The sequence below is a fragment of the Chanodichthys erythropterus genome, chromosome 3 (genome assembly GCF_024489055.1).
Source record: "Chanodichthys erythropterus isolate Z2021 chromosome 3, ASM2448905v1, whole genome shotgun sequence".
In the NCBI taxonomy this organism is placed as follows: domain Eukaryota; kingdom Metazoa; phylum Chordata; class Actinopteri; order Cypriniformes; family Xenocyprididae; genus Chanodichthys; species Chanodichthys erythropterus.
The window spans coordinates 4,349,706-4,374,354 of NC_090223.1; the positions used below are offsets into that span (position 1 = coordinate 4,349,706).

General features: G+C 37.5%; 2 protein-coding genes across 2 annotated transcripts in view; one reads left to right on the plus strand and one right to left on the minus strand.

The window, feature by feature from the left end:
* Positions 1 to 24,649, plus strand: part of LOC137002595 (zinc finger protein 91-like) — a 34,209-nt gene that overhangs the window by 262 nt on the left and 9,298 nt on the right. Inside the window, exons 2-4 of the mRNA XM_067362352.1 lie at positions 1,728 to 2,227; positions 2,481 to 2,609; positions 7,884 to 9,105. Coding sequence (XP_067218453.1) covers positions 1,728 to 2,227; positions 2,481 to 2,609; positions 7,884 to 9,105 — 1,851 coding nt within the window. The remainder of the gene's footprint in view (positions 1 to 1,727; positions 2,228 to 2,480; positions 2,610 to 7,883; positions 9,106 to 24,649) is intronic.
* On the minus strand, positions 22,093 to 24,545 carry LOC137015531 (zinc finger protein 235-like; the record flags this gene model as incomplete). The annotated part of the gene is made up of 2 exons (XM_067380548.1): positions 24,488 to 24,545; positions 22,093 to 23,228 (listed from the first exon to the last, which is right to left on the minus strand). Coding segments are annotated over exons 1-2 (1,194 nt in total), but the record flags the coding sequence as incomplete, so codon positions are not given.

The following is a 24,649-nucleotide window of genomic DNA, read 5'->3' on the forward strand; positions in this document are numbered from 1 at the left end:
ACTTGAGCAAAATCTCTTCTTACAGTAACTTTGGTAACAGGGTTGATGAATGCAGTCATTTATTTGTGTAAAAACTGAGACAATGGATTGAGATTATTTTCTTGTCCCATCATGCTGTAGAGAGATGATGTCACTTCCTGGGTGTTTTTGAAAGCAGGAAAATCATGTCAGAAGTAACAGGGTTGAGTGAATCATGAAGGACACTGATAATAACACATTTAAAGATGCAGTCAGTCTAGACTTTGAGCATGTGAACTTTCTACAGACGCTGAAACGATCATGATGTGATGTCACACTCCCTGAATCTCTTTTAAAACATAAATAACAAATAATAATCATTTCAAAATGTTAAAATATACAATCTACTCCACTTTACTGCAAACTTCACTTGATCTTGTGTTTCTGGTGTCCCACATTCACATGTGTATGAATGGAAGTCAGTGGAAGGAAAGTCTAGTGTGACCGGTCCTTAATAATTACACAGTTACAGGAAAATAAATCAAATATCAGTCTAAAAGTTGATGTCAAAATATGACTGTTAATATAACATTAGATATTTTTGTCATTGATCAAATTTATTTAATAGTTCTCAGTACTATTTATATTTTTTAGAAATAAATAATTTCTCGGTTTCCTGCTATGTCTTTTCTTTATATCATGGTCATATTTGTCTGTAAGTGTATTTTGTAAAGTTTCTCTCAACATAAATAGTTTTAAAACATTCTTAGAGGTTAAGTTCATTACAACAATGGTTTATAGATTTTAGTCTATATGCAGCCATTGAGGACTACAGCCATAGAGTGGATATTGATATTTTTGATATTTTTATACCATCATATGTCACCAAAGTCACCACATTTAGGTTTTGGCTGTCTGGTCTTACTGGAATGATTTTTTTTTTCTAAAGTAAAATAAATATTAAATATCAAATATAAGCTTATTTTACATAAAAATATGGTACTTTTAGAGTTAAATGAATAAAATAAAAAATAAAAAATCATAAAAAAGCAATTGATAGTTCTTATTTTATCAAAGATAGTCAAATTTAATATTAATAACCATTTGAAATTGGAGTCAGATTAAGCGTGGAGCTAAAGTAAAATTGAAACAAAATTTCAAAAAATTAGGTGATCTTCACAGGAGCGATGTTGTTGAGACGACCGGTGAGTCTGTACAGTTGGAAGATTAATATTAAAGTTAATCAGGGACATATGCAATTAATTTATCAAAATGCATAAAAATGATCAGGATATTTTATAGCAGTTATCTATCACAGCAAGTCTCAATTTATTACCTTTTTATTTTATTTTATTTCATTTTGATGTACTGAAAATTAAATAACTGTCATGATCACAAGTTGGAGTGCCCTAGTTAGCCACCAGAGGGCACTCCAACCTGGACAATATCCTCACCATAACCCACTTCCTGGACTCATTGTCTTCTCATTGCACCCAGCTGTCTTCATTCATGTTATTAGTGTCTGTCTATATATACCCTGTGGTTTTTGTCATTGTTTGTTGATTCTTAACCTGTGGTGATTGCACTTGGTTCTCCTGTTCTCTGTTTTGGTTTTTGTTTTATTGTTTATTGTATGGACTGTTCTGATGGATTTTTCACACTTGCCTGGATGACTATGATTTTGGATTTCCCTAATAAATACTGCGATTGGATCTCACCCTCTTGTCCCAGTGCATTCCGTGACAATAACACTTTTTCTTTTATTTCAGAGCTGATGGAAGTGAAGGAGGAGAGTGAAGAACTGAGTGAAGTGGAGGAGAAACATCATGACAAATCTGGAGAAAAACCTCAGAGTCGCTCAAAGACTAAAAAGACATTTTTAAAGAAAAGAAGAAACAAAAAATCTACAACCTGCACTCAGTGTGGAAAGAGTTTCACAACAAAACAAAGTCTTGATGTTCACAGGAGAGTTCATACAGGAGAGAAGCCGTTCACATGTGATCAGTGTGGAAAGAGATTCACACAAAAAGTACATCTTAATGATCACATGACATCTCACACAGGAGAGAAGCCACACACATGTGATCAATGTGGGAAGAGTTTCACGCGATCATCACGCCTTAATGAACACAAGAGGATCCACACCGGAGAGAGACCGTTCACATGTGATCAATGTGGGAAGAGGTTCAGTCAATCATCAACTCTTAAAAATCACATAAGGATCCACACTGGAGAGAGACCATTCACGTGTGATCAGTGTGGCAAAAACATTTATTCAAGAATCAACTCTGAAGACACACTTGACAGTTCATACAAAGGAGAAGCCACATTCATGTTCTGTGTGTGGAAAGAGTTTTTCACTGCTGCAACATTTACGTAAACATCAGAAAACTCACACTGGTGTGAGAGAGTACATGTGCTTTGAGTGTGAGAAGACTTTTACTACAGCAAACAGTTTAAAACTGCACCAGAGAATACACACTGGAGAAAAACCTTACAAGTGTTCACACTGTGACAAGAGATTCATTCAGTCAACAGATCTGAAAACACATGAGAGTATCCACACTGGAGAGAAGCCGCACACGTGTGATCAGTGTGGAAAGAGTTTCCCTAGTAAAAGTAACCTGAAGAAACACATGAAGATCCATGCAGTGGAGAAACCACATCACCACAGTCTGAGATCATGATAAGTAGATCATCTTTATGTGCTGAGAAACAAAGTCTCTTCTGTGTCTCAGCCAAATCTCTCCTCTCCACCTACAGTTGGCGCTGTTGCTCTGTGTCTGCTGTTGAATTATCCAGGTTGTGGATGAGGAGCGACCCCTGATGTGATTGTGTACATACAGTAGTACACAGTTCAGTGCTATATAAATGCTTCATTCATTCATTTATTCATAGTTAGCCGTTTCTCAATATGTGTTCTTTTCTGTTCTTGTGAAATTCATCAGTTGCTGCCCGAGTTTTGATCTAATTCAAAGTTCACATCTAGAAAATTTCAAATCTCCAGATGTGTTCTTGATCCGCCCCTTGCCCACATCCGGATTTATCAGTTTTGCCTGGATTTACTTTTATTAAATCAGTTTGTGCTATGAAAAGCATGTAAAATAATGAAAATAATTAAACTATATAGAAAAAGTATATCACGTGTCATTTTACTTAAACAATTTGAATAAACGAGTCTGTGAATACATTTCTGGGAGAAATTTCTGGGCAAAAAAAGCTTGGTTTCTCCCAAGGTTTTTTTCTCCATTTTAACACCTATTTGCCACCTGATGTCACCTGTTGGATTTTGGGTTCCTTGCCGCTTTCACATTTGATAATCAACAGTGCTTTGATCTGCCTGCATTGACACTATTCTCTAAGAGCTGCTGTGCAGCCAAAATTATTCACCAGTTATCAATGTAAAGCTGCTTTGACACAATCTGCATTGTAAAAAGCGCTATATAAATAAAGGTGACTTGACTTGACTTCTGGGCAAACTTAGGCACATATTATCAAAATAAACGAAGATTATCATAGAACGGTAAGTTGAAGTACATATGAACTGGGAATAAAAACAAACTGAACAAACCTACTCATGTAAGTGAAGTTCCTAAATGTAATTTAAGGAGGAGCAATCAACAGCCAGAGTATATAAGCAGCTGCTTACGTCTCTTCAGTCTCAGCTGTTCCAGCATCCCTCCACCTTCATCTCAGGTACCTTGCCCTATGTAATCATATCCTATATTTATTCACTGTGGGGGGTATATCAGAGCTTGAATTGAAACTGCTTCATCGAGCTCCTCCTCAGTGGACAGCAAGCCTAATTAGCTAACCTAATACCCTAAAGATTATATGGGCAAACAAACTCGTTAAATATCTATCGGTATTATAATTTATTCTCATCAAAAAAGTGAATGACACTTGACACTTGCGCAAGGGTTTGTGTTATTTGAATCAGAATACAAAGCAGTCCCGTGGTTGTGTGTGAAAACGAAGCATCATGGTTATAGTAAAACTAATCACGGTCTGATACAGTGCTTCACTGTGAGATGTTTAGTTTTTTGATAAAAGCTTCGAAGCTTCGGTATTAAACGTCACATCAATAACTTGTATTATGTTTGTTTCAATAAATGTTTACTGTGCTTGGGTTATACTCTCATCCTCTGAAACAGCCACCATTACAAATAGATCAAACTCTGTGTTGAAGTGAATCTTCTGCAGGTGAATCATGATGATTGTGAATGTGTTTTTCAGTGAGGAATGAAACTGCAGTCGAGTTTCAGCTGATAAACATTTGTCTAATTCACTAATAAAACACTGATTCAGATCTGATTCAGACTCACTTCAGTTTGATTGTGAACAGGCATTTGTTTATGTCATATTGTCTGATATTTGTGATAATTGTGTGTTTAAACATGTTCTGACTTGTCTCTCTAGCTCTCAGGTCAAACATTTAATTCCGATTCCGACACTTGTAACTTCATATAGAGTTTTATTTTTAAAATAAATACAGTTAGAAATCATTTACACACTTAACAAAACAATTTTTTATGTTTGTTTGTGAAACATAGACATTTTTCTTTTCTTACTCTTGATCTGTTTATTTCTGTTTATTTGATGGTAATGTTTTGATTGGATTCCATATATGTTATGTGATTGTTGTATTGCAGCTACCAAGAGTTGAATGAAAAGTGCAAAGAATAGCGGTAATAGTGGGCAGCCTTGTCTGGTACCTCTTTTTAAGTAAAATTGATTTGATATAATACCATTAGTTATGACCGATGCTGTTGGTGTATTATAGAGGGTTTTAATCCAGCTGATGATATATGATTTAAAACCAAAGTGACTAAGTGCAGCGAAAATAAAGGACCATTCTACCCTATCAAATGCCTTTTCTGCATCTAAAGATACAATCATAAATGGTGGTTTGTGCGTTGGATGAATTGTTATAGAAATCAACTATATTTATAAACCTACTAGTATTTTCTGAGGAGTGTTTATTTCTAGATTTTTCCTTTTTGTTTATATTTTTGTTTTATTATTTGCTATCTGCAGTTAAGTTAGTTCTTTAATTTTGCTTTCTCTAGTCACTGTGCCAAGTCAGTTTTCATTTCTGTTTTGCCTTTTCTTGTTGTTCTCTCTTGTTGCCTTGTGTTGTGTCTTCTTGTGCCCATTCCTGTCCTGCATCCTGACCCACCCCGGCTGCTGTCCTCAAGGCCGTGCAGTGAGACTGATACAGCTTCAGTTGCAGCTCAGAGTTTCAAGCCTCTGGTGCCTCAAGCTACTGCCTGTTGTCATTGTCTGCTGCAACCCCATCCACTTCCTTGGTTCTCCAGCCTAGCTTTGCCTGGGTCTGATCTCACCTGTCTTACCATCATCTTCCTCTGTTAGACTGCTGTGACATACCCTGACAGCAAAGACTAGTGCTGATAGTGGGCAGCCTTGTCTGGTACCTCTTTTTAAAGTAAAATTGATTTGATATAAGACCACTAGTTATGACCGATGCTGTTGGTGTATTATAGAGTGTTTTAATGCAGATGATGATATGATTTAAAAGTCCTCTCAAGTCAAATCTTTTTCATTTATAAAGCACTTTTCACAATATATATTGTTTCTTATCGAGCTAAAGTTGGTTTTTGATTGAATCACTTCCATTGTAAAAAATGTTAATTATTACTTTAGGGGCTGCTTAAATGACACCTTTCCTACTGAAAACTGAATACCTTTAATGCATTCTAATGATTTATTAACAACATTCGTGAGGAGCAGGTTCAGATAATTAACCTAATTAGAACAGGTGGAGAGCATTCAGGTAATCAACTCAACCAGTGACTAGAGGAATAAATACTCTGGGTTCGGGCCAATATTCCGAGCTCAGATCCCTCCTCCCAGACAGAACACCAAATACTCATAACTTTTATTCTATTGAATTATATGTACATGTGAACTTGTGAAATGAATTTAAAACCAAATTGAGTGCAGTGGAAAAACAAGGACCATTCTACCCTATTAAAGGCCTTTTCTGCATTTAAATATACAATTATAAATGGTGGTTTGTGTGTTGGATGAATTGTTATAGAAATCAACTATATTTATTAACCTTCTAGTCTTTTCTGAGGAGAGTCAAGTCACCTTTATTTATATAGCGATTTTTACAATGCAGATTGTGTCAAAGCAGCTTTACAGATATACTAAACAACTGCTATAAAATATTACAATAAGTTTTATGCCTTTTTATAAATTAATTATGCTCCCTGAATCTTTCCATGAAAGAGGTTCACTGATCTTTCAATTATTTTTTAAAACATTACAGACAAATCCAATGTTTCTGTAGTGAGAACTATGATCAATGACACACTTATCTAATGTGATATTAACATTAACTTCTAGATTTTATGTTACTAAAAATATTTTAATTATTAAGGGCCGGTCAAACTAGATTTTTCCTTCCACTGACTTCCATTCGTACACATGTGAATGTGGGACACCAGAAACACAAGATCAAGTGAATTTCGCTGTGAAAACAAACACACATTTATGCAGTCAAGTCTAGGAGATTGTATATTTTTACATTTTTGGAATGACAATTATTTGAAAAAAGAAGAAAAAAAGGACGCCACCGAGTCTATCATCATATGATGACCATTTCTGTTTCACAAGTTCACACTTACAAACAAGTCAAATAAGTAAATGGTATGTGTATTTGGCATGCTGACTCAAATATAAATAATCAATCTTTCTTGGAACTAATAGGATGAGAAATTATTTAACCAGAATAAAGGAAGTTATAAACACTTTAGCTTTCAACATTATCAGTAATAAAAGGAAAGATTTTTAAAGCCGGAAAAGTTGTTGCTTTAGTCAAACATATTAGAAGACATTAGTAGATCAACAGTATGTAGTGAAGAAGCGTGTGTGTGCTGTGAAGATGGCACAGTTTAGAGGTGTAAGAGACACAACAGTCTTCATTCAGCATAATGATGATTCCCTCGCATCTGATTCAGAGCATTAGCATACTGTAATGATGATGAAGGCCATTGTCCCACATTTAATTCACATGAATACTTTTAAAGTGATAACAGCTGTGCTAGGACAGTCAAGAGCTCAACCCATATTTCATGTCAATAGTTCCTGTTTTCACCTCATTTATTATGCTGATGTCTTCAGATCTGCTGTAAATTGACACTTAAAGCTAATTTCATTGCTGTCAACAGACTGAGGGGATTTGATGACTACAGATATGTTTATGTTAATATGTAAGTGAAGCTCCTCCCACAGAAGTTCCCCCATAAATGGGAAGAGCTGAAATCTGTTTTATTAAAGTTCATTCAAGAGGACAGTGAGAACATGAGTGATCCAGAACCCTGCAGAATGAAACACACTGAAGATACTGAAGAACAAAGAGGTTGGTGTTTATTCGTCATTCATTCATGATAGTACTTCAGGTACTTTTACTTCAGCAATAATATGGAAGGAAAAGTCCAGTGTGACTGGCCCTTAATAATGACAAAGTTTGGGCAGCACTGTGGCACTGTTGTATATTTTTTAATGTTTTTACATGAGATAAGTGTGTCGGGCCAGTGTGTGCGAGGGCTTCCAGCGGGCTGAACCTGATAAAAGCAGCTGACTGTCTTTTTTGCTGTTTTATTTTAAATATTTAAAACCTAAACATTGATGTTTTACCACTTTTCACAATAAAAAGTGATAGATTGATCATCATTAATTAATTTGTGTGAATTGCACATTAATCATACAGAAATTTGAGTTTTGATGTTCTGAAAATTAAATTAAACTTTTTCTCTTTCATTTCAGACCTGATGGAAGTGAAGGAGGAGAGTGAAGAACTAAGTGAAGTGGAGGAGAAACATCATGTCAAATCTGAAGAAAAACCTTTGAGTCGCTCAAAGAATAAAAAGACATTTTTAAAGAAAAAAAGAGCAAAGAAATCTACAACCTGCACTCAGTGTGGAAAGAGTTTCTCAACAAAACAAAGTCTTGAGCGTCACATGAAAGTTCACACTGGAGAGAAGCCGTACACATGTGATCAGTGTGAGAAGAGTTTCACAAAAAAAATACATCTTAAGAGACACATGTTGATCCACACTGGAGAGAAGCCATTCACTTGTGTTCAATGTGGGAAGAGTTTCACAAACAAACATCATCTGGAGATTCACATAAGAGTTCATACTGGAGAAAAGCCGTTCACATGTGATCAATGTGGGACGAGTTTCACACAGAAACAAAGTCTTGAGCTTCACATAAAGATCCACACCGGAGAAAAGCCGTTCACATGTGATCAATGTGGGAAGAGTTTCAGTCAATCATCAAACCTTAAAAAACACCTGATGATCCACACCGGAGAGAAGCCATTCACATGTGATCAATGTGGCAAAACATTTCTTGGGTCATCAGACCTGAAGAGACACCTGAGAGTTCATACGAAGGAGAAGCCACATTCATGTTCTGTGTGTGGAAAGAGTTTTTCACTGCCGTGTAGTTTAAAGGAACATCAGAAAACTCACACTGGTATAAGAGAGTACATGTGCTTTGAGTGTGAGAAGACTTTTATTACATCAAACCATTTAAAACAGCACCAGAGAATTCACACTGGAGAAAAACCTTACAAGTGCTCACACTGTGACAAGAGATTCAGTCAGTCATCATCTCTGAAAAGACATGAGAGGATCCACACTGGAGAAAAACCTTTCAAGTGTTCACACTGTGACAAGAGATTCAGTCGGTCATCATCTCTGAATAACCATGAGAGGATCCACACTGGAGAAAAACCTCACAAGTGTTCACACTGTGACAAGAGATTCAATCAGTCATCATCTCTGAAAACACATGAGAAGATCCACACTGGAGAAAAACTTCACAAGTGTTCACACTGTGACAAGAGATTCAGTCAGTCATCATCTCTGAATAACCATGAGAGGATCCACACTGGAGAAAAACCTCACAAGTGTTCACACTGTGACAAGAGATTCAATCAGTCATCATCTCTGAAAACACATGAGATGATCCACACTGGAGAAAAACCTTACAAGTGTTCACACTGTGACAAGAGATTCAATCAGTCATCATCTCTGAAAACACATGAGAAGATCCACACTGGAGAGAAGCCGCACACGTGTGATCAGTGTGGAAAGAGTTTCACTATTAAAAGTCACCTGAAGATACACATGAAGATCCATGCAGTGGAGAAACCACACCACCACAGTCTGAAATCACAGTAAGTAGTTCAACTTTATGTGCTGAACAACAAAATCTCTTCTGTATAAGTCACAGCCAAATCACCCTGTAACCCAACACTGTTCACTATTCTTTGGATCAGATGTTTAGCCCAGGACACACTAATATTAATTAGTATTGATTATTATTATTGCTTATTATTATTGTTTTTGTCAGAACGACTAGAAAGCATCTGGAAGGAGAGGACAGAGAGATCCAGTGACCCAGAACCTGCAGAATGAAACTTCATGATACTGAAGAACAAAGAGGTGTTTATTCATTCATTCATTCATTTATTCATCATGATATTGAAGAACATGCTGATGTTTACCAGATTTACCATGACCAATTAAAGCACATAAGGTGCAATGAACACACAGTCCAACACGTTTGTTTGTCGTTTGGTGTGAAAGGACCGTCTGTCAACAAATTGTCACATTTTTGGCATAATTTAGAGGCCACCCAGACAGGAACATAGTGTGGCCCAAATCCGGCCCACATCTAGTACATATGGTTTACAAGCGGACCAGATGTGGGCTGGATTTGGCCCGACACTATGTTGCTGTCAGGGCAATCAGGTTGTTCCGTGTAGGAAATGGTGTGATATCTTACAGATTACATGTCAAGCCTGCTCCATCTAGAGCTTCATGACCAAACTAGTGATTTATAACACAAATCATCTGCATGACATTAAAATAGATCATAATCGTGACACAGCAGTTGTCAATCAGATCTGATGATATTAAAATGACTATTGAACTCATCATGATCTTTGAGCTTCACTTTTCATTTCATGTTTGTCTCTCATTTGAAATCTCACATGATTTAATGTTTCTTTTAGACCTGATGGATGTGAACAAGAAAGGAAAAACAGAAGACAAAAGTGTAAAAACACTTCACATTTAAATCAAGGCTGAAGATTCACATGAGAGTTCACACTGGGAAGAAGTGGATCAGTGAAATCACATCTGCCTTCTCGTTCTGAAGAAACGCCATTTAACTGTGATCAGTGAAGTGAACATTGAGCAACTGTCACAAACGCCAGAGAAGTTCCCTTGATCAGCCACCAGAGGTCATACCCAGAGTATTAACTGGACTACAAATCCCAAGCGCCCACATACCTGGCCTGATTACGGCACACCCGTTTCACGTCAGCCAGCTATTTAAGCCACACATACTCACACTCCTTGGCTGCGTTCCACTCCAGTTTTAGACACGCACTCGCAAGCTTCCCTAAACACTTCCCTTTGGAGTACTCTTCCATGCAAATGCAAGATATTCTTTCATGTATCTTTGAAACACTTTGCTTCTGTTCTTCTCTTGAGATGTTTTGGCTCTTATAAGTCAGTAACGAGAGAGAACTGTCTCATTTAGTGTCTCTTTTATTTGTATCTGTTTCAAAAAATGACTGATTAAACTTATTAGTCATTTTATCAACAATTCATTGTTATTGTCCATGTTTTAATTTTCTGATATTTCTGATAAAATCTGATATTATTACTGACATACTTAATAAACCAGGGGCTGATCCATTTAATTTGGATGATTTTCATCCAATTTCAAATGTACTGTTTATCTCTAAGGTAGTGGAAAAGTGTATTCAAATTCATGAACGTCTTTCTAATAAAAATTTGTATGAACAATTTCAATCTGGTTTTCCCCATCACAGCACTGAGACTGCTCTTTTCAGAATAACCAATGATCAACTCTGGGCTCTTAACCATACTTGTCCTTCTTGACTTGAGCGCTGCCTTTGATACTGTCTCACACAAGATCCTTCTTGACAGGTTAGCTTCTATTGGGATTACTGGCACTCCTCTATCTTGGTTTAGATCGTGTCTTTCTGGAAGCACTCAGCGTATTCAATTAAAAGTTCAAGAACATCTAATCACCACTGGTGTTCCCCAGGGTTCTGTTTTGGGCCCGCTTCTTTTCATTATTTATATGCTCCCTCTTGGTTATATTTTTCGTTGCTATGTGAATGACACCCAATTTTACCTGTCTGCCAAATCCACTGGTTATTTTAGTCCACCATGTTTGTTTAGCTGAAATGAAAGATGGGTTAGACCCTAACATAGTTCCACTTGTGTAATATTAACTTTCTCTCAACCAATAACACAGCAGTTCTTATTCCTGCACTAGTCACTTGAAGTATAGACTACTGTAATGCTCTTCTCACTGGTGTTCCCTCTAAATTGCTACAAAAGCTTCAGTTGGTTCAGAATTCTGCAGCTTGTGTTCTTTCTAGAACACCTTCTACTGAATTTCTCCAGTTCTTCAGCAATTGCACTGGCTTCCAGTAAAAAATTGAGTTGAATTCAAGATCGTGCTACTTACTTACAAGGCACTTCATAATCTTGCACCCCAATACCTTAAGCCTGGTGCCCACTGTGCAATCTATAATAGTCCTTTACGATGGTTGCTTGTCAGACTTTACGAACATGATCCCCCTGTCGCACTGTGGGATCTCAGCTGTCATTTGTGTCAGACGCAATAAAAATGAAAAATTGTCCGGAGTTTCACATCATCAACCCATAAACGTTCAGTGATAGTGAGCTGCATTACACGCGGGACTGAAATGGTGGCTAGCAAAGACATCTCTATCGTTAATTTTGATCATGGCTTGTCTTGAAAAGCGAAGACAATTTGACGTTCGTCGTAGGTAAAATTGCGTCAGAGGTAAAATTTAATCGTAACGGTCATTAACCGGCTGTCTGTGAACGTCAAACTAGCGATCAATGACTATAGATTTTAGGCTAGGATTATAGGAATCTTTTAGGATTTGCAAAATTTGTCTCAAACGACCAAATCGTGGCCAAAAGTGTGAACTAGCCTTTACTCAACTGCTTCATGTCTACATGCTCTCAGATCTTCATCTTTAATTTTTCAGTGGATAAGTAATTTAGTAGTTAGTCGAATCCGAGGTACCACAAGAGAAATTAAAGTAAGGGATTACTGTTCATTTTTAGGCAATTTAATTACAGTTACTTATAATGTACTTGCATTACATACTCTAAATTAGTTCAACAGTTCTGTTTAAATCAATATTGAATTTAAAATCTAAATTTGTCGTCTAAAGGTAAAAGTGAATGCTGCCTCTTTAAAATGCCCGTTTTGGCATATATTAGCGTAATTATGTGAATGTGAACAGCGTGTAACAGCATATTGTTTCCATCTATCAGGTCTTAACCTTTAAAACTTGCTACTGTCTACTATTGGCTGTCTGTATTATAAATGATAATCAAACAACAAAATAAAAGCTTTAATAAGGATTCATTTATATTTAATTTATACAGTTATGACTATGCAGAGTTATTTTATATTTGATTATTCAATTTCTGTGGTATTTTTACTTAATGCTATATTTTTTTTCCAGGTAGGGCTAGTAGTGTTTTATTTGTATTTTTCTATATTTTTACCGTGGTATCGAGTATACCACACTTTTGGCGGTTGGATACCGACTACTAGATTTGACTGACTTCCTGCTTCGCTACTGTTCGGACGCTCTTGCTTACAGCTCCGCGCTTTGCTCTATTGCTTTTATATTTTATCTCCTAATTTTAACTACAGCAAATAGGCACAGTGCTCAAACGACAAATCTTGGCACCAACAATCTTTTTAACTGGAAGAATTGCTACAGAAAAGGGGAATTTTTATCCAACCAGCCTCCCACTGACGACAGCCATCAGCTTACATTCCGGAGAAGGGAAAACACAGCTGCCTACATCCAAAAGGATTAGAAATAATATGCCTCCTCTGGTTGAAGAATCTACCTGCTGCACAAACTGCCACAGACTTCTACAAAGGATTGCAGTCCTTGAAACAAAGTTACTTGCGGGACTAACAAACCAGAAGGAACACACAACAGAGCATCATCATGGACGCCCTCAGCACACAGTCGGTGAGTCCCATGAATCTAATGCCCCTAAACAGACCGTACTGAGTGCCGAAATTGATCAACATATTAATCGATGGCACACACAGGGAGCGAGACCCAAAGGCACTCGAGACATAAGATTGTCACGAGTATCACATATTAATGCAGTAGCATCCTCTACCCCAAACAATAGCTCCCTACCACCGCCAATACATCTGGAGAACAGATTTGATGTGTTAATGAATGTGGTTGAGGAATCTAATGTGGGTGAGGAATCCCCAAACATGATCGGACACAGATCAAATCAGCCAGCAGCTAACACCGAAGCTAACTGCCGCTCAAGGTTGAACAGTCAGCAGCACTCAGCTCAGAGAGCAGCCGAGCCCAGGACTCTGATAGTGGGTGACTCTATTATCAGAAACATTAGCAGCAGGGATACAACTACATGCTGCCTTCCACAAGCAACAGTTTCGGATGTAAACAGGGAACTTAAGAGCATTCTGATGAAATATAAGACTGCAAATCGACTAATCATCCATGTGGGGAAGAATGATATTCAGAAGGAGCAGTCAGAACTCCTTAAGAGGGATTTCAATGAACTTTTCGAAATGCTTAAAAGACTAAAAGTTCAGTCGTTCATCAGTGGACCACTCCCAGCAAGAGGAACAATTAGATTTACACGGTTGCTTGGTCTTAACACATGGCTGCAAAAAACCTGCAACTTAAAAGGACTGAATTTCATCGACAACTTCAATCTGTTCTGGAGTCAGAGACAACTGTTCACTCATGATGGCCTGCACCCAAACAAACTGGGCTCAAGAGTGCTAAAGGACAATATCTACTTCTGCCTCCATCATCCTTCAGCAGTTTGTGCAAATCCACTCAACCTGAATGGCACAAACACACCTGGACAGAGTACAGCTGACCACAGGACTTCATTTCAGCAGCTGAATGGACATGCGGTTGACACATCCCACAAGGTCAATGATAACACCATGCAGCCACAACAACCACTGCTCATGCACACAATCCTGACTGAGCCCTGTTAGAACTGCTCCAAGATTCAGCACCCAAGGACGACTTTCGGGAAAACAGCCAGGGAAGCCAGGACAACATATTACAGCCTCCGGTAACACCAGAGCAACAGCCCCTCTCACCGGACACGTTATCCCTCTCTCCAGCATCCCCTCTTCTGTGCTTCTCAGAGAAAATGGAGGAACTGGTGTATGCTGGAACCAAACTCTCCCACTCTTTTGCTGCGAGCCCCCAGATATCAACAAAAAAGCGTCAAGCCCCGAAACCACCAAAACCTGTGGGCCCAGCTCGCCCTCCCCCCCCTCCTGCGAGAGCTCTTCGGCCCCTGCCACAACGCCAGGGCCCTCAACGTCCTCCATCTGTTCTAGGTGAACCAGAAACAACCGACAACAGCTCTCAGTGATGTGTGTTGGGTCCCCGCTATGATAACAGTGACTTTAACAAATGTTTACAGAACAAGCGGGAACCCAGTGTGCCTGTAGCTTTCTCTATTTCTGTTTTATTACGTTATAGAAAGCCTAAGGCCTTCTCAAACCGTTTGGCAAACCCATTTAATCTGCTACCTATTGCACGTCAAACTAAGATTACTGTAGAGACAGAAAGTAAGACTGTTAAGTTAGCACTTTTAAACATCCGCTCACTTAAAAATAAATCACTTCTAGTCAATGACTTAATAACCACAAACAACCTAGATTTTATCCTTCTAAATGAAACATGGCTTGAAGACAGTTGCAGTGCAACAATCCTGAATGAAACAGCCCCTCCTAACTTTACTTTTATGAGTGTCTGCAGAGGTGTTAGGAGAGGTGGAGGTGTAGCTTCTCTATTTAAAGATGTCTATCAATGCAAGCAAGTGTCATTTGGTGATTACATGTCTTTCGAATACTTGGGTATTGTGTTAAAAGGTGCTCCTCGCATTCTACTTATAGTTATCTACAGGCCTCCAAAATACTCTCCAGCCTTTGTGGAGGACTTTACAGAACTGTTATCAGCAATTTCCTCTGAGTTTGACTGTTTTGTTTTGCAGAATCCAATATGGCAAAAGAAATCATAACTGTTTTGAATACTTTTGATCTGACTCAACATGTACATGAACCCACACACAATCGTGGACACACTCTAGATTTAATTATTAGTAAGGGTCTAAACATTTCATCCATTGTCATTAAGGATGTAGCGCTATCTGATCATTTCTGTATTTTCTTTGATTTATTGATCTCTCCGACTGTTGAAGCTAGATCTATCTCGGTCAAAAAGCGATGCTTAAATGAGAATACTAGTGCACTGTTTATGAAGGCTATATCTTTAACACCAAGCATATCTGCAGACTCTGTTGATTTTCTCCTTGATTCTTTTAACTCAAAAGTACAGAATGTTATTGATAACATTGCTCCTGTGAAAGTCAGGAAGAAGAGTGGCAGACAAAAATCACCATGGAGAAACGCAACAGCAGTGCAAAATATGAAAAGACAATGCAGAAAAGCTGAGCGCATGTGGCAAAAGACAAAACTTGAAATCCATTATAACATCTATAAAGATATTCTTCATGCTTTCAATGTGGAATTAGGCAAAGCTAGACAGACCTTCTTCTCAAATATTATAAACAAAAACTTAAACAACACCCGCACTCTTTTTGCTACTGTAGAGAGACTAACAAACCCCCCAAGTCAGATTCCCAGTGAAATGCTCTCAGACAGCAAATGCTGTGAGTTTGCTTCCTTCTTCTCTGAGAAAATTAATAATATCAGAAAGGCGATCAGCACATCCTTGAGCTGCACTGGGGTAAAACAGATCAGATCACAACATCAGAAAGCAGCTATTATGTCTGTTTTCGAAGCAATTGATGGTAAAATTTTGGAAGAAACAGTACAGCACCTTAAAACATCAACCTGCACCCTTGACACACTTCCCACATCTTTTTTCAAAAGTGTGTTTAACTGTTTAGAAGCAGATCTCCTAGAAGTGGTAAATGCCTCACTTCTCTCTGGGACTTTTCCAAAATCATTGAAAACTGAAAAAGAGCAATCTGGATAACACCATATTGAGCAACTACAGGCCAATCTCAAATCTTCCTTTCATAGGCAAGATCATTGAAAAAGTTGTTTTCAATCAGCCGAACAAGTTCTTAAGCTTGAATGGATACTTTGACAACTTTCAATCTGGTTTCCGACCGCATCACAGCACAGAGACAGCACTTATAAAGATAATAAATGATATTCGCCTTAACACAGATTCAGGTAAATTATCAGTGCTGGTTCTGCTCGACCTCAGTGCTGCGTTTGACACTGTCGATCACAACATTCTTCTTGACAGGCTGGAAAACTGGGTTGGGCTTTCTGGGATAGTCCTAAAATGGTTCAGGTCATACTTAGATGGGAGAGGTTATTATGTGAGTATAGGAGACCATAAGTCTGAGTGGACATCCATGACATGCGGAGTCCCTCAAGGCTCAATTCTTGCGCCACTCCTGTTCAACCTGTATATGCTCCCAATGAGCCAAATAATGAGAAAGAACCAAATTGCTTACCACAGCTATGCAGATGACACACAGATCTACTTAGCCCTATCGCCTAACGATTACAGCCCCATTGACTCCCTGTGCCAATGCATTGATGAAATTAAAAATTGGATGTGTCTAAACTTCCTTCAGTTAAACAAAGACAAAACTGAAATCATTGCATTTGGAAACAAAGATGAAGTTCTCAAAGTGAACATGTACCTTCACTCTAGGGGTCAAACAACTAAAAATCAAGTCAGGAATCTTGGTGTGATTTTGGAGTCAGACCTGAGTTTCATTAGCCATGTAAAGACCATTACTAAATCAGCATATTATCATCTCAAAAATATTGCAAGAATTAGATGCTTTGTCTCCAGTCAAGACTTAGAGAAACTTGTTCATGCTTTCATCACCAGCCGGGTGGATTATTGTAATGGGCTCCTCACTGGTCTTCCCAAAAAGACCGTAAGACAGCTGCAGCTCGTACAGAACGCTGCTGCCAGGATTCTGAGCAGAACCCGAAAACATGAACACATCAGACCAGTCCTCAGGTCCTTGCACTGGCTTCCAGTTGCATTTAGAATTGACTTTAAAGTACTGTTACTTGTTTATAAATCACTCAACGGTCTAGGACCTCAATACATTGCAGATATGCTCATAAAATATAAACCTAACAGATCACTCAGATCATCAGGATCAAGTCATTTAGAAAAATACCAAGGGTTCACTCAAAGCAAGGAGAGTCTGCTTTTAGCTGTTATGCCAGCCGCAGCTGGAACCAGCTTCCAGAAGAAATCAGGTGTGCTCCAACAGTAGCCACATTGAAATCCAGACTCAAAACACATATTTTTATCTATGCATTTGCTGATTGAGCACTGTGCTATGTCCGAACTGTTTGCACTTTATTTTATACGTATTATCTTTTTATTCTTTTAATTCCTTTTCCTGTTTTTATTTCATTTTTAATGTATTTTATATCTTTTATGTATCATCTTGTTATTCTGACTTTTAATGCATTTTAAATATTGCTGTCTGGTTGAAAGAGCTGGGAGAATTAGGAAGAAAGTGATTAGGTTAAAATTTGGTAAATTTGGATAAGGGGACAAACCATGGGGAAATTTAAGCTGTAGTGCATGGTTAAGATATCTCTGGATTACAGCCAGGACACTTTCCAAAGGGGAAATTTGAACTGCGTTGCATAGATAAGATATCTCCGGAAGGGGGGTTAGGGCTGTGTGGTGCAGTTTGAGGTGTCTTGGCAAAAGGGGAGATTGAAACTGTGTTTATCAGTTTGAAGTGCCTTAACAGGTAGCAGTCCTGTCGTATGAGGAAGATCCATTCTGATCCGCTCTGATGGATAGATCCGTTTAGATCCACTCTGACGGACAACAACAACAAACTCCCTGAAACTTCCTAGCTCTTCCATCCAGATAGCAAAATTCTCTATTTTACTGTTATTTCTATTCCTTATGTTCTATTTTTATTATTCTTTTTTATGTAAAGCACTTTGAATTACCATTGTGTATGAAATGTGCTATACAAATAAAATTGCCTTGCCTTGCCTTGCCTAGATTTTAGGTATAGTGACAACCCTATTTGTTACAAAAAAAAAAAAAAAAAAAAAAGTATTATAAAGTAAATAAAAGTATATTAATAGCATATGTTTTAATAAGTTAAAATGTTTTAAAAAGCTATAAAATGCTAAACTATTCCATGTTTAAATTATTAAAAGAGTTTCCTTTCTATTGTCTATCCGGTCAAGGTTATTTAAAAAAAAAAAAGTAATCAGTAAGTCACTTATTGAGTAATTAAATTACTTTTTCAGACAGAGTAACTAGAAAAGTATTTTAAATACAATATTGATGATGTAATTAGTAGTTAGTAATTAACTACATTTTTGAAGTAACTTACCCAGCACTGATGGGTGCCAGATCTTTTAGCTATGCTGCCCCCCGCCTATGGAACTCTCTTCCCCTTGATGTTCGCAATAGCGATTGCCTTCTGACTTTTAAAACAGGGTTTTTTTTTTATAATTATATGATATAATGATTATAATATAATGATATCATTTATTCAGTCTTTACTGCATTTTATCTGTATATGCGGAGTCTTCGCTGAGTGTTTTGTCTTGTGATTGCTTGTGACATGACCTTGGGTGTTATGAAAGGCGCCATCTTTATGAACAATTCCAGTCTGTCTTTCGCTCTTGCCACAGCACTGAAACTGCTCTTTTTAAAATAACTAATGATCTTCTCATCGCAGCCGACTCTGGTTTACTCTCTATTCTTATACTTCTTGATCTCAGTGCTGCCTTTGACACTATCTCTCACTCCATTCTTCTCAACAGACTTTCTTCCATCGGTATCACTCACACCCCTCTTCATTGGTTCCGTTCTTATCTCTCAGGCCGCACTCAGTTTATTCAATTAAAATCCTTTCAATCACAGTCCTCCCTGGTTTGTACTGGTGTTCCTCAGGGATCTGTATTGGGTCCTCTTCTTTTCATCATTTATCTTCTCCCCATTGGCAATATCTTTCGAAAATTTAATATTCACTTTCATTGCTTTGCAGATGACACCCAGTTGTATCTATCTAGTAAACCTAATTCTACACTTCCACCCACCGGTCTCACAAACTGTATTTCAGAAATAATATCTTGGTTTACATCTAACTACTTACAAGTAAACAGTGGCAAAACTGAAGTTCTTCTCATTGGCACAAAAAACACATTATCCAAAGTTGACAGTTTTTCTTTATCAATTGGCAGCTCTGTACTTCACCCCTCACCTCAGGTCAAAAGTTTAGGGGTCATACTGGACGGTTCCTTATCTTTCCAATCTCACATTAATAATGTAACCTGCTCTGCATATTTTCATCTACGCAACATTAATCGTCTTCGTCCTTCGCTCACTGTTCAATCCACCTCGATTCTTGTACACAGCCTCGTCACCTCCCGCATTGATTACTGTAATTCTCTTCTTTTTGGTCTCCCTCGTAAATCTATCTATAAGCTCCAACTGGTCCAGAACTCTGCTGCCCGCATTATCAGTAAAATCCCCACTTTTCACCACATTACTCCTGTTCTTCAACAACTTCATTGGCTCCCGGTCAAATTTCGAATTAATTTCAAAATTGTCCTTTATGTCTTCAAGGCCATCCATCGCCTTGCCCCACTGTATTTATATGGTTTGCTTGACAATGCCACTCCTTCCCGTTCACTTCGATCTTCTTCTTCCATTCACCTCACTGTGCCCACTGCTCGTCTCAGCACTATGGGGAGCAGAGCCTTCAGTCGCTCTGCTCCCCTACTCTGGAATGCACTTCCACCTGACATCCGTAATACTGATTCTCTTCCTCTGTTTAAATCCAGACTTAAAACTCATCTGTTCATACTGGCTTACTCTTTGTGATTGCACTCATTGTCCAATTGTTTAATGTTTATGTAATGTTTATGTGTGTTGTTTATTTGTTATGTAAAGTGACCTTGAGTGTTCAGAAAGGCGCTTCTAAATAAAATGTATTATTATTATTATTATTATTATTATTATTAAATAAAATGCATTATTACTATTATTATTATTATTTATTACCATCATCATTTCTGTCATATACCTTAGATGGAGAGTTATGGAGATAGCATTACTGAAATCTATTTCATTGTGTTCAAGATGATCTGTATAAGGTGGGCAATATTGAGGGTAATGATGATTACTTTCTAAAGTTTTAGAAAATATTTTGCTGGATAGGATAAATGTGTTTATTAACTCCCTGAGGTCTGAAAACGTGCCGGCGCGTTTTCAGGTTTTTTTTTCACATTGCAGCAAAACAGACTTAAAATACTTTATTTGTGTACACTCAGAGTAAAAACAAAATGTTGTGCTTTTTGCAAAATAAAGAAAACTAAAATGATGTATGATCTGTCCTCTCCCTCTGAACAAAGTTTAATCTGATAGTTCTCAGAAAATGAACTGTAACTTAGTGAATACTAATCACAAATAAATAGACTTATCTCTAAAGACACGTTGAAATGTCAGGTTTTAAATCATGTAAGTCATATGGAAAACAAAAATTCTGTGTTTATGTAATCTGTATGAAAAGAGACACATGCCAGAAATCCGTGATTTAGCTCATTATCCGCTAATGCGGCCACGCCCACGCCCACGGCGCTATTCAGAGGCAAATTCAGAGGCAATACATGCATACATCGTCTCAATCGTGTATTTATTGTCTTGAAAAGTGTTTATCTGTATGCAAAAGCCTGTATGTTAGCGAACTCTGGAAGACATGCCGTTAGTTCCTGAAATGTCCTCTTCTTCTTTAGAATAATTTGTGGACTAAAGGTGCACAGAGCGCCCTCCGGCTGCAAGTATGAATTGAAAACACCAGCGCTCATAGTGATGACAATGAATATAGAATAAATTTAACTCCTCTGTATAGAAAATTGACATAAACATATGAGAATCCATCAATATTTCTCCAAATGTGAATGCTTTTAAACTAAAAACATTTCACAGAAATACATTATATTTTAAAGAATATAATAGAATACCATTATTTTAAATTGAGCTGAGACATGATTACAGAGGTTTTTTTCACAGCCTACAGCCTGAAAGGCCTCATTATTATGCAGCACCATTAGAGGTTCTTTATGCGATTCTTTTGTCTTCTCAGGTGTAAATGAGCCATTATTCATGATGATTCACGCCTCCACGCATACTGTGTTTCTTGACAAAAAGTGTCTTACAAAAACTAAATCAATATATTGTTTTATATGAAGTAGGCATTATAATTTTTACATAATTTTGAAGCAAAAACTCTAGCCTATAACCCCCAATACCCAAAAGTCTTGTAAACACAGATTTAATATATATATATTTTGGCTTTATTTCAGTGACTTAAGTTTTTTGTTTTTTCAATAACCACGCATAAACGTTATTCCTTCAAAAACACAAACATGTGCATACATGTTCCTCACATATTATGGTAGCCTAGTTTGTGCTAAATACAGTGTAATGACACTTATGTATGTTTATGTTTATGAACAACTGAAAAAAGCACAAATGTCAGGGCATGTCAAAACTTCTCCAGGCCCCAAATCAGCCTCAGACTCCAGAGGGTTAACTCTGCAGATAACCAGTTTTAAAGACAAACATGGCACTGATCTGTGCATTTATGCTCTAAAAGAAATAGAAAATAAGCATAGAGATAAAAAAACAACGACAGTCAGTTCTTGTGTGTTGTATTGATCATCCAAAGCTTTTTATTGAGTTAACCATAAAGTTATTTCTTAAAATGAGACAAGGGGTGTCTGAATACATTGTGAGAATTTTGTCCTATTGATATGCTCACCAGCCACTGCAAGTAAAATTGGGTTGTTGTTCAGCACATAAAGATGAACTGCTCATCATGATCTCAGACTGTGGTTTCTCCACTGCATGGATCTTCATGTGTATCTTCAGGTGACTTTTAATAAGAGAAACTCTTTCCACACTGATCACACATGCTGCTTCTCTCTGCTGTGGATCATCTCATGTGTTTTCAGAGATGATGACTGACTAAATCTCTTGTCACAGTGTGAACACTTGTAAGGTTTTTCTCCAGTGTGAATCCTCTTGTGCAGTTTTAAACGGTTTGATGTAGTAAACATCTTCTCACACTCAAAGCACATGTACTCTCTCACAGCAGTGTGTGTTTTCTGATGTTCTTGTAAACTACACAGCAGTGAAAAACTCTTTCCACACACAGAACATGAATGTGGCTTCTCCTTCATATGAACTGTCAGGTGTCTCTTCAGGTCTGATGACCCAACAAATGTTTTGCCACATTGATCACATGTGAATGGCTTCTCTCCAGTGTGGATCTTCTCATGTGTTTTCAGATTTGATGACTGATTGAATCTGTTGTCACAGTATGAACACTTGTAAGGTTTTTCTCCATTGTGGATCATCTCATGTGTTTTCAGATTTGATGACTGATTGAATCTCTTGTCACAGTGTGAACATTTGTAAGGTTTTTCTCCAGTGTGGATCCTCTCATGTGCTTTCAGATGTTCTGACCGACTGAATCTCTTGTCACAGTGTGAACACTTGTAAGGTTTTTCTCCAGTGTGAATTCTCTGGTGCAGTTTTAAACGGTTTGCTGTAGTAAAAGTCTTCTCACACTGAAAGCACATGTACTCTCTCACAGCAGTGTGTGTTTTCTGATGTTCTTGTAAACTATACAGCAGTGAAAAACTCTTTCCACACACAGAACATGAATGTGGCTTCTCCTTCATATGAACTGTCAAGTGTCTCTTCAGGTTTGATGCACTGAGAAATGTTTTGCCGCATTCATGACATGTGAACGGCTTCTCTCCAGTATGAACTCTTATGTGAGCATCAATACTTTGTTTGTATGAGAAGCTCTTTCCACACTGATCACATGTGAACGGCTTCTCTCCTGTATGAACTCTCATGTGACGCTCAAGATTTTGTTTTGTTGAGAAACTCTTTCCACACTGAGTGCAGGTTGTAGATTTCTCAGCTCTTCTTTTCTTTAAAAATATCTTTTCAGTCTTTGAGCAACTCAAAGGTTTTTCTCCAGGTTTGTCATGATGTTTCTCCTCCACTTCACTCAGTTCTTCACTCTCCTCCTTCACTTCCATCAGCTCTGAAATCAAAGAAAAAATGTTTAATTTCATTTTCAGTAAAATTTCATTTTCATCAAAATAATTCAAAGAGAGAAATGTGGAGTGAATGGATATAAAAGAGCCCAGATATAATAAACAACTGCTATAAAATATTACAATAAGTTTTATGCATTTTTATAAGTTAATTATGCATCCTGAATCTTTCCATGAATGAGGTTCACTGATCTTTCAATTATTTTTTAAAACATTACAGACAAATCCAATGTTTCTGTAGTGAGAACTATTAAATATCTATACTTTTTTTTTTTTAGTTTTGTTTTGTTGTTTTTAAACATGTCTGTTTAGTTTGTATAGATTTCTATTTTAGTATTTTTTTTTTTATTATTATTTATTTGTGTAATTATTAAGGGCCGGTCACACTAGACTTTTCCTTCCACTGACTTCCATTCATACACATGTGAATGTAGGACACCAGAAACACAAGATCAAGTGAAGTTAGCTGTGAAAACAAATAAGTAAATGGTATGTGTATCTTGCATGCTGTCCGAGGAGAGGGCTCCGAGCTCGGTATTTGGCCCAAACCCACACTACTCCCCCAGTATTTCTGGTAAGGAGTGTGAGGAGACGGGGTGGTGAAGGGATAAATAACAAGGGACGCTGAGAAACTGTTGAGGAACATGTGAGTCGACTGTATTTATAATGTCCTCCACTTATGCTGATTGGGTAAAAATGTTGACACTGATTGCTGTCTGCTGGTTGGAATGACGTGATGATTGGAAGGATCATTTGAAAGCGCTCCTCCTGAACTTTATTAAATTAAAACGTCATGTCTGTAGAAATTTCACACGCTGAAAGTCTAGAGTAACTGCGGATTTAACTAGTTTTACATTAACAATTTGTATCAGTATTATCAGTGTCCTACATGTTTCTCTCAACCCTGTTATTGCCAACATGATTTTCCTTCTTTAAAAAACAGAGGATTTCTTAAAATTGTAACACCCAAGAAGTGACATTATCTGTGCTCTTTCTACAGCATGATGGGAGGACAAGAAAATAATCTCAATCCATTGTCTCAGCGTTTACACAAACTGTACAGTGCTGATCACATCCATCAACCCTGTTACCACAGTTATTATGAGAAGAATAATCTCTATATCTATGAATAACTTCTATAAGAGAAATACAACAGTAAATCTAAATGTAAATGTGCAGAAGTGCTTGAATCTTTCTATCATGAATGTTGTTCAGCGTCATGAATGAATGAAGAATAAACACCAACCTCTTTTTTCTTCAGTATCTTCAGTGTGTTTCATTCTGCAGGGTTCTGGATCACTCATGTTCTCACTGTCCTCCTTAATAAACCCAGTCTTTGCAGATTTCAGCTCTTCCTGATGCTCTGATGCTCGTCTGATGGGAATATTCCTGCATTTATTGATGAACT